Source organism: Palaemon carinicauda, unplaced genomic scaffold, assembly GCF_036898095.1.
Source record: "Palaemon carinicauda isolate YSFRI2023 unplaced genomic scaffold, ASM3689809v2 scaffold766, whole genome shotgun sequence".
Taxonomy (NCBI): Eukaryota; Metazoa; Arthropoda; class Malacostraca; order Decapoda; family Palaemonidae; genus Palaemon; species Palaemon carinicauda.
Window position 1 is genome coordinate 76,696 of NW_027172056.1, and position 11,310 is coordinate 88,005.

Genomic DNA, 11,310 nt, shown 5'->3' on the forward strand with positions numbered 1-11,310 from the left:
GTACCCTACTGGTGTCACTTTAACCATTAACTCATAATATTTGTCTTTTAATACCACAACTTCTGCTCGTATTTATGAATGTCATTAAAATATATAACACTCAAAACATAATTTTTATTTTCTTTGTTTCTTAAAAATGATCTAATTTCAAAAATTAGGTCATGAAAACTCGCTATGCGGAAAACAATTATTCATAAAAATTAATATCCAAGTTCTCAACATATTTACATTTATAGTAAAGCTTTTTTTTAATACGACAATTAACTGATTCAGTATTTACTCCACCAGACAGAATTTCCGGATGCTAATGTAAAAGTGAATTAAAATATATCCTATCTACAGATGGTTCTCAAAAGAAAGATCTTTAGAATTTTCTGACAGATAATTCGATTCCTGTGACTCAAATTAATTCTGGCCTGATAAAAGCCAATCACCTAAATATTTAGAAACTGGGTCTTTTAAATCACATGACTACTCAAAAAAGGAATTTTAGCTAAAAAGGAAAAGATAAACAGTTAATTATAACGAAAGATAAATAGTATAGAAGTGATAAGAGAAATGGATAAAGAATGAAACATGATTAAACAGATATAGAAGTAGTTGAAACATTTGTAAAATGCACACATGGGACACAAGATAATTAAGGAACCTTTAGGAGAGGAATTGTACCATTTGGCACTAATTAGATTTGGATGAGGCTAAAGGTAGTGAATATGATTAAAAAATTTCGGCCAAAAGATAAGCAATGGGTTCTTGATTAAAAAGAAAATACCATTTTAGGCAATCATTGAATGAAGCACCAAAAGATCTTGAAAAATTATGCAGGAGAAAGGATAGCACAGTCAAGAATAAAGATATACAAAAGAAGCATTAAAATTTGTAAAGGTATTCAAAGCGTTTTAAGGATAATAAACTGAACAGCAGCTACATCAATGTAAAACGAGGGAGTATTAGGCATCAAGATCCCAGAATACAAAGTCAAGAGTGATTTCGCCAGAACTGAAAACAGTCCTGGGTGGATGTAGAAAGTTTTCTGAGGATTTTTTGGACATTGCAGACAGAAATAAAGGCAATGAAGAAACAGGAATGAAGATGGTTAATGTAAATTTGATATAATTTGAAAAAAAAAAATACTTATGAGAACGAATGATGGGCAATTAAAATGTCTAAGAATTGACGTCTAGACATTACGATTTGAAGATGCTAAGGTAGAGGGGTGACACTATAATTACGGAGCTGGTAGGTTGGTTGATTTTACATTGGACCCCCTTACAACGAAGGGGATCACAGGCTCTTGCACGAAGGCAGCCCGTAAGATAAGCTTGTGAAAGAGTCAGATCATATGAAAACACGAAGGACGGACAGGATGATGATGGGATGACAACAGCATGACGACTGAGCCCGGAGTCAGAAGCCCAGCCGAGGCCGCCGCAAAGCAGACAACGCCTCCCAACTCCAGTCCCTCCTCGGTCCTAGAGAAATTGACTTATTCACATTGTAGGTCCAAAACAGAATTGCGGAGCTGACAGGGGTGTGTAAGGTTCGTGTGGATAGGTTAAAGGTTCCAAAAATGTAAATTGGGAGTCCTTATTCTAGAGTAGGCATGGGTAACCTGCAGCCCAAATGTGGCACGCGACGCGTTGTTGTGCGCCCCACAGGACTTTCCTAGGTTACTAAAACAATAACTATTCATACCAGTATTCATCATTATTATCATTTAGAAATAATGAAAGAGATGTGAGGTTTATGTAAACTTTTATAGTAAATAAAATAAAATAAGGAAGAAAATAATCGTATTTTGGGCAATTAATACTTCTTGCATATATGTATTATCAAGCCACCCTCATTCACTTGGATATAGTTAAAGTTGGCCTACAGTTGATGGAAAGTTCCCCATACTTGTTTTAGAGTATAATTTGAAAGGGGATAGAAAAGACAGTAGTTGCTCTAGGGTTATAAGTTGCTTAGTAAACCATGGACGGTTTGTAGTAGTATTTTGATAAGGAAAGTGGGGTAGACTCCATAAGATTTAATAGAAGCCAAATAGTGTGACTTTGACAAAGAAAATCATTATGTGGTTTAGGCAACAATTATGAGAACAGTTTCAATGTAAAAAGCAGTGAAATACAATCAATAATTATACGTGGCATAAATGAACTTAACAAGACATTAAGATGAAATACATAGGGTCAATGTAAAGGCTGTAAATCAAGTATAGTGCACACGTTGATTGAGACCAGATTTTGTATGATGGAACTGGAAAATATGAAAACAAGAGAGACTACCTTGGTTTAAAGTGGGCTTGGGGAAATGTTTTGTTGTCTCCATTAGTATTCAAGATCTTTACAGATGGAGTAATGAGGAAGATCATAAATAAGATTTGACAAGAAAACACTTTTTGGGATAAGGAAATAGGTATTCCATGAAGTGTGGAATGTTTGAAGTTTACAGCTGAAGCAGTGGTGGTTGAGAGTAGTTAAGACTGGTTTGTCAAGTAATTAAGGAGGTCGGAAGTGAATTGCAGGAGTGAGTTCTCATGGGTACATGGAAACCAGCAAAATGAAAAATGGATATTGGAAAATTACAAAAGACAAATCATATATGCATTTGAGAGCATTTACAATAATAGTAGGAAGATGAATTATGTAAAATGAAAAAGAAAACAGGTATAGTGAGTTAAGAAGGTAGAATCATATATACCTTTAAGAGCATATACAATAATGGTAGGAAGATGAATTATGTAAGATGAAAAAAAGGAAGTATGGTGAATTACGAAGAAGGCTGTGAAAAAAAATAGAAAGATGCTAAGAGTGTCTAAGGAACTAAAAAAATTAGAATGTAAAAAGGGATTGTTGAGACATAACTTTTACAAATGTTAAAACCAAATGAAAAAATATGGGTTGAAGCCGTCGATAGTTCACTAATTATTGTAGGTGGTTTAAGAGAAATTGAAATGGCGAGATGGCGAAATAAGTGATTGTGGTAGATAGGTTATCCTAGGTGAGTTCAACAATCGGATGGTAAAGATGGTTTGGTCATGTGGAAAGAATGCTTATCATAAGCCAGGATGAAAGTGAGGCGTGACGAGTGGAATCAGTGCTGGAATAGAAGGACAATAGTGTATAGGAAAGTCCTAATTCCTGTATGAGATAAATAATACTGCGGTCGTAAGGGTTCAATATGATGCTTATGAACCATATCTGAAGGTGTGTGAAGCGACTAACAATGTAAGTTTTATGACAAGATGGTTCACTCATGAATCAGCAGATAAAGGTACAAATTTGGCAGTTAGCAGCTTGCTGTTTTTCCTTGTAACCACTCAATGTTTAGGAAAATGAAATACGTTTAATACATACAAACCACACACACACACACACACACACACATATATATATATGTATATATATATACATATATATATATATATATATATATATATATATATATATATATATATATGTGTGTGTGTGTGTGTGTCTGTGTTTAATACACGAAAAAGACAAATATATACATACATTACACACACATACACACGCACAGACACACACTGTTGGAGCCCCTGGGCATATAACATCCTACTTTTCCATCTAGGGTTGTATCTTAGAAAGTAATAACATATATATATATATATATATATATATATATATATATATATATATATATATATATATATATATATATATACATATTACACACTGTCAAACCCCGACGTCAGGTACTTAGATATCCATTCAATTCCCAAATCCAATTAAGTATACCCTCCTAACAAGAACAAAATTAATGAGAACACAACACCAATGCAATCTTATTACAGAATCCTCCCCCCCCCCCCATGACACACAATGATTGAAAGTGAGGAAAATCCACTAATGTGGAGCAGAGGCTGATGAGTAAACATGAGTCAATCGTATAAAAGACTGGGAGAGACTTTGGCTCATCATATTCGATTCGACTTTATCAAACAACGATGGCGTTCAATGTAAGTTCTCTCATTCTTACAACGATTAATCAATTATCTAAAGATGGAAATATAATTCACTTCATTTTCATGTTCTTTTCAATATTATATTCATCATACTTAACAGATATAATTAAGTAACAATCACATATTTTCTTTTTTTAGTATTAATCTATATCTTTAATTTTTTGCTTGTCGTGGCATCTATAGATTCACCTTACACAAATACTCTATTCTTAAAATACTACTTACATTTAACAAAACCTAAAGCTATGAAAAGAATTCTTACTTACCTGAAGTTTTATAAGTGAAAACTAGAAACATCTTGGTCGCCTTACTCTTATCGTTGGTCGCAAAGGCAATATAGAGGAAAGATGAACAAAAGCCATACAGTTAATGTATATGAAAAATGAGGATATATTAGCTATCAAGATATTGCCCAATTTAAGATTTACTTTTACTTTGAATTAAGAAAACATACGACTGATCACTTCCGTTTTCAGAGGTTGGCAGTGTGTGTATTACTATCAGTTGCAGCCACATCCCTAAAGGGGGTTAGCTGTGATCTGGCCCAGTCCTATGAAGCACCTACAGTGACTGGAGGTCTTGGAAGTGGTTCTTCTTTTGGAGGACTTGGAGGATCTTCAGCTAGCAGTCTTGGAGGTGGCTCTGCTTTTGGAGGATCTGTTTCTGGAAGTGGCTTTTTAACTGGAGGATATGAAGGCTCCAATTTAGGTTCTGGGAGTCTGACAGGAATTGGCGTGGGAAGTACTGCACTGGGCAACATAGGACATACTCCTATCAGTGGACTAGCAGGGTCCTCTGGAGGCATAATCAGTGGCCTCACTACTGCTGGTGTAGGGAATTCATATAACAGTGGACTAGCAGGATCTTCTACAGGTGTATTCAGTGGGCAAGGGGGCCTAACAAACACAGGGCTTGGTAATGTCATCAACACTGGACTTGGAGGAATTTCAGGAGGCAATTCACTTGGGAATTTTGGAATTTTCACAACGATACCCCGTCCTGTGGTACCTATTCTTGAAGATCAACGTGAAGGACCCTATGCCAATGGTGTTTACAGATTCAACTATGCAACTGGAGATGGCATCGTCCGCCAAGAACAAGGATACCCCGAGGGAGGAATGGTGTCACAGCAGGGAACATGGTCGTAAGTAACATTGATTATGTAATAGGTGTTACAATATAACAGAACTGGCTTGATTTTACTTAATTAGGTAGAGTTTAGTCTCCATATTAACATGATATCATTTCCTTGCAGATTTACACATCCAGATGGGACTCCAACAACTGTAAATTTCGTTGCTGATGCCAACGGTTTCCGCGTGAATTCCAATCGTGTGCCTCCCACCCCAGCACACGCCCTTGCTCAGATTGAAAAGGCACGTCTGGAAGACGCCTATGCTCAGAGTGAAAATGCACGTCTGGAAGACGCTCTAGCTTCAGGACTTTTAGGCACCGGCTCTCAGATTCTTCCTGGATCTGGTCTCTCCCTCCGAGGATCTCAATTTACTGGCTCTAATTCTCTCATCTCAAACTCTGGATTACAGGGAGCTACTTATGGATCACAATTTAACCCAGTTTTCGGATCTGGACCTCTGCTATCTGGATCTGGATCTCTAATGTCTGGATCTGGATCTTTACTGTCTGAATCAGGATCACTGTCATCCGGAATTCAAACTCCAAGTGCTACATACGGCTTGCCATAAATACCCTATTGGTGTCGCTTTAAACATTAACAAATGATATTTGTCTTTTAATACCACAACTTCTGCTCGTATTTATGAAGTCATTAAAACATAAGACTAATAATATAATTATTTTCTTTGTTTCCCGAAATTGATCTAATTGCAAGAATTAGTCCAAGGAAACTCGCTATGAGGACAACATATATTTATAATAATTAACATCCAAGTTCTCATCATATTTTCATATATGATAAAAGCCTTTTTTTAATACGACAATTAACTTATTCAGTATTTACTCCACCAGACATAATTTCCGGATGCTAATGTAAAAGTGAATTAAAATATATCCTATCCACAGATGGTTCTCAAAAGAAAGATCTTGAGAATTTTCTGACAGATATTTCGATTCCTGTGACTCAAATTAATTCTGGCCAGATAAAAGCCAATCACCTAAATATTTAGATACTAGGTCATTTAAATCACATGACTACTCAGAAAAGGGATTTTGGCTAAAATGGAAAAGAAACAGTTAATTATAACTAATGATAAATAATATAAAAGTGCTAAAAGCATAAAAGAGAAAGAGATAAGGAATGGAACATGATTAAACAGACATAGAAGTAACTGAAATATTTGTAAAATGCACCCATGTAGGACATGATAATTAAGGGACTTTTAGGAAGGGAATTGTACCATTTACGCTAATTAGATTAGGATAAGGCTAAAGCAATTGGATATTATTATAATATTTAGGCCAAAAGATAATCAATGGGTTCTTGATTAAAAAGAAAATACTGTTTTAGGCAAACATTGAATGAAGCACCAAAAGATCATGAAAAATTATGCAGGAGAAAGGTTAGCATAGTCAAGAATAAAGATATGCAAAAGAAGCATTACAATTTGTAAAGGTATTCACAACGTTTTAAGGATAATAAACAAACTGAACAACAACTACATCAATGTAGAACGAGAGAGTATTAAGCATCAAGATCCCAGAATACAAAGTCAAGAGTGATTTTGCCAGAACTGAAAACAGTCCTGGGTGGATGCAGAAAGTTTTCTGAGGATTTGTTGGATGCTGCAGACAGAACAAAAGGCAATGAAGAAACAAGAATGAAGAAGGTTAATGAAAATATGATAAAATTTGGAAAAAAAATACTTATGAGAACGAATGACTGGCAATTAAAATGTCTAAGAATTAACGTCTAGACATTACGATATGAAGATGCTAAGGTAGAGGGGTGATACTATAATTGCGGAGCTGGTTGGTTGGTTGATTTTAGATTGGACCTCCTTACAATGAAAGGGACCACAGGCCCTTGCACGAAGGCCCCCCGTAAGTAAGATAAGCTTGTGAAAGAGTCAGATCATATCAAAACACAAAGGACGGACAGGATGATGATAGGTTGACAGCAGCAAGACGACTTAGGCCAGAGTCAGAAGCCAGGACAAGGCCGCCGCAAATCAGACAAAGCCTCCCCAAACCCGGTCCCTCCTCAGTCCTAGAGAAATTGATCTATTCTCACTGTAGGTCCAAAACGGAATTGCGGACCTGTCAGGGGTGTGTCAGGTATGTGTGAATGAGGTAAAGTTCCAGGAATGCAAATTGAGAGTCCTTATTCTGGAGTAGTCATGAGTAACCTGCGGCCCGTGACAAGTTGTTGCGCGCCCCACAGGACTTTCCTAGGTTACTAAAACTATAATCATTTATACCAGTAATCATTATTATCATTTAGAAATAATGAAGATGTCAGTTTTACGTAAACTTTTATAGTAAATCAAATAATATAAGGAAGAATTGCCAAAAAAATTTAGTATATTTTGGGCCATTAATATTTCTTGCATATATGTATTATGAAGCCACCCTAATTCACTAGGATATAGTTGAAGTTGGCCTACAGTTGATGGACAGTTCCCCATGCTTGTTTTAGAGTATAATTTGAAAGGGGTTAGAGACGACAGTAGTTGCTCTAAGGTTATGAGTTGCTTAGTAAACCATGGACGGTTTATAGTAGTATTTAGATAAGGAAAGTGGGGTAGACTCCACAAGGATTAATAGGAGCAAAATAGTGTGAGTTAGACAAAGAAAATCATAATGTGGTTTAGGCAACACTTACGAGAACAGTTTGAATGTAAGAGGAAAAGAACGATCCATAACTGTAAAGTGGCATAAATGAACTTAAAAAGACCTTGAAATTAAATTCATAAGGTCAGTGTCAAGGGTGTAAATCAAGTATAAAGCACAGGTTTATTGAAACCAGATATAATTTTGTATGATGGAATTGGAAAATATGAAAACAAGAGTGACTAGCTTGGTTCAAAGTGGGTTTGGAGAAATGTTTTGTTATCTCCATTACTATTCAAGATCTTTACAGATGGAGTAATAGGAAAGATCATATATAAGTTTTAACAAGAAAACACTTTTTGGGATAAGGAAATAGATAGTCCGTGAAGAGTGTAATGTTTGAAATTTACAGCTGAAGCAGTGGTGGTTGAGAGTAGTTAAAACAGTTTGGTCAAGTAAGTAAAGAGTTCATAAGTGAATGAAGAAGTGAAGTTACATGGGTACATGGAAACCAGCAAAATGAAGCATGGATATTGGAAAATTGCAAATGGTTGAATCATATATGCATTTGAGAGCATTTACAATAATAGTAAGAAAATGAATTATGTAAAATAATATATAGTAGTGAGTTAGGAAGAAAGCATATACAATAATAGTAGGAAGATGAATTATGTAAAATAAAATAAAAAGTATAGTGAGTTAGGAAGAAGGCTGGGAAAAAAAATAGAAAGATGCTAAGAGTGTCTAAGGAACTAAAAAATTATTATGTAAGAAGGGATTGTTGAGAAATAACTTTTACAAGTGTTAAAACCAAATTAAAATTATGGGTTAAAGCTGTCGATATTTCACTGATTATTGCAAAAATTTAAGAGAAATAGAAATGGTGAGATGGCGAAATAAGTGATTGTGGTAGATAGGTTATCCTAAACGAGTTCAACAATCAGATGGGAAAGATGGTTTGGTCATATGCAAAGAATACTTATTATAAGCCAGGACGAATGTGAGGCGTGACGAGTGGAATCAGTGCTGGCATAGAAGGACAATAGTGGATGGAGAGATCTAATGCCTGGATGAGATAAATAATATTGCGGGTGTAAGGGTTCAACGTGATGCTTATGAACCACATCTAAAGGTGTGTGAAGCGATTAACAATGTAAGTTTTATATACATATATATATATATATATATATATATATATATATATATATATATATATATATATATATATATATATATATATATATATATATATATATATATATATATTACACACTATTAAACCCCGACGTCACGTACTAATATATTCATTCAATTTCCAGATCCAATTAAGTATACCCTCCTAACAAGAACAGAATAAATGAAAACACAACACCAATGCAATCTCATTACAAAATCCCCCCCCCCCCCCCCCCCGACACACAATGATTGAAAGTGAGGAAAATCCACTAATGTGGAGCAGAGGCTGATGAGTAAACATGAGTCAATCGTATAAAAGACTGAGAGAGACTTTGGCTCATCACATTCGATTCGACTTTATCATACAACGATGGCGTTCAATGTAAGTTCTCTCATTCTTACAACGATTAATCGATTATCTAATAATGGAAATATAATTCACTTTATTTTCATATTCTTTTCAATATTATATTAACGTTACTTAACAGATATAATCAAGTAACTGTCACATATTTTGGTTTTTTAGTATTAATATATTTTTTTTTTTTTGCTTGTCATGGCATTTATAGATTCACCTAACACAAATACTCTATATTTAAAAAACTACTTATATTTAACAAAACCTAAAGGTAGGAAAAGAATTCTTACTTAATTGAAGCTTTATAAGTGAAAATTAGCAAAATCTTGGTGCGCTTATTCTTATCATTGGTCGCAAAGGCAATATAGAGGAAAGATGAACAAAAGCCATACAGTTAATGTATATGAAAAATGAGGATATATTAGCTATCAAGATATTGCCCAATTTAAGATTTACTTTTACTTTGAATTAAGAAAACATACGACTGATCACTTCCGTTTTCAGAGGTTGGCAGTGTGTGTATTACTATCAGTTGCAGCCACATCCCTAAAGGGGGTTAGCTGTGATCTGGCCCAGTCCTATGAAGCACCTACAGTGACTGGAGGTCTTGGAAGTGGTTCTTCTTTTGGAGGACTTGGAGGATCTTCAGCTAGCAGTCTAGGAGGTGGCTCTGCTTTTGGAGGATCTGTTTCTGGAAGTGGCTTTTTAACTGGAGGATATGAAGGCTCCAATTTAGGTTCTGGGAGTCTGACAGGAATTGGCCAAGGAAGTACTGCACTGGGCAACATAGGACATACTCCTATCAGTGGACTAGCAGGGTCCTCTGGAGGCATAATCAGTGGCCTCACTACTGCTGGTGTAGGGAATTCATATAACAGTGGACTAGCAGGTTCTTCTACAGGTGTATTCAGTGGCCTAACTACCACTGGGCTAGGGGGCCTAACAAACACAGGGCTTGGAAATATCATCAACACTGGACTTGGAGGAATTTCTGGAGGAAATTCACTAGGGAATCTTGGAATTTTCACAACGATACCCCGTCCTGTGGTACCTATTCTTGAAGATCAACGTGAAGGACCCTATGCCAATGGAGTTTACAGATTCAACTATGCAACTGGAGATGGCATCGTCCGCCAAGAACAAGGATACCCCGAGGGAGGAATGGTCTCACAGCAGGGAGCATGGTCGTAAGTAACATAGATTATTAATCAGAGTTACAATATAACAGAACTTGATTGATTTTACTTAATTAGGTAGAGTTTAGTGTCTATATTAACATGATACCCCTTCCTTGCAGGTTTACGCATCCTGACGGCACTCCAACAACTGTAAATTTCGTTGCCGATGCCAACGGTTTCCGCGTGAATTCCAATCGTGTGCCTCCCACCCCAGCACACGCCCTTGCTCAGATTGAAAAGGCACGTCTGGAAGACGCTTATGCTTCACAACTTGCAGCTGCTGGCTCTCAGATTCCTGGATCTGGCCTCTCCCTCACTGGATCTCAATTCACTGGCTCTAATTCTCTCATCTCAAACTCTGGATTACAGGGAGATAATTATGGCTCGCAATTCAACCCAGTTTTCGGATCCGGATCTCTGCTATCTGGCTCTGGATCTCTACTGTCTGGATCTGGACCTCTAGTATCTGCATCAGGATCATCAGGAATTCAAACTCCAAGCGCTACATACGGCTCGCCATAAATACCCTACTGGTGTCACTTTAACCATTAACACATGTTTGTCTTTTACTACCACAACTTCTGCTCGTATTTATGAATGTCATTAAAACATATAAAACCCATTATATGATTTTAATTTTCTTTGCTTCTCGAAATCAATCTAAGTTCAAGCATTAGGCCATGAAAACACTCAATGAGGAAAACAATTATTCAAATAACTAAAATCTTAAGTGCAGTACTTGTGTGTTTGGTAAACATTCCCTTCATGGCTGATAGATGATTACCAAGTTGAATGATATAATATATGCTACATATTCTTTATTGTGAGAATATTGATTTTAGATCCTCCTCCTCCTCCTCCTCCTC

General features: G+C 36.0%; 2 protein-coding genes across 2 annotated transcripts; both read left to right on the top strand.

Moving 5' to 3' along the window:
* The first annotated feature begins 3,967 nt into the window (after positions 1-3,967).
* On the top strand, positions 3,968-5,688 carry LOC137637473 (loricrin-like). The gene is made up of 3 exons (XM_068369659.1): positions 3,968-3,979; positions 4,462-5,129; positions 5,241-5,688. Exons 1-3 carry the CDS (start codon positions 3,968-3,970, stop codon positions 5,686-5,688), a joined length of 1,128 nt encoding a protein of 375 aa, XP_068225760.1.
* Positions 5,689-9,278: 3,590 nt separating this feature from the next.
* LOC137637474 (loricrin-like) lies at positions 9,279-10,966 on the top strand. Its single transcript, XM_068369660.1, has 3 exons — positions 9,279-9,290; positions 9,771-10,453; positions 10,564-10,966. The coding sequence occupies exons 1-3, from the start codon at positions 9,279-9,281 to the stop codon at positions 10,964-10,966; spliced, it is 1,098 nt and encodes a 365-aa protein (XP_068225761.1).
* The last annotated feature ends 344 nt before the right edge of the window (positions 10,967-11,310 follow it).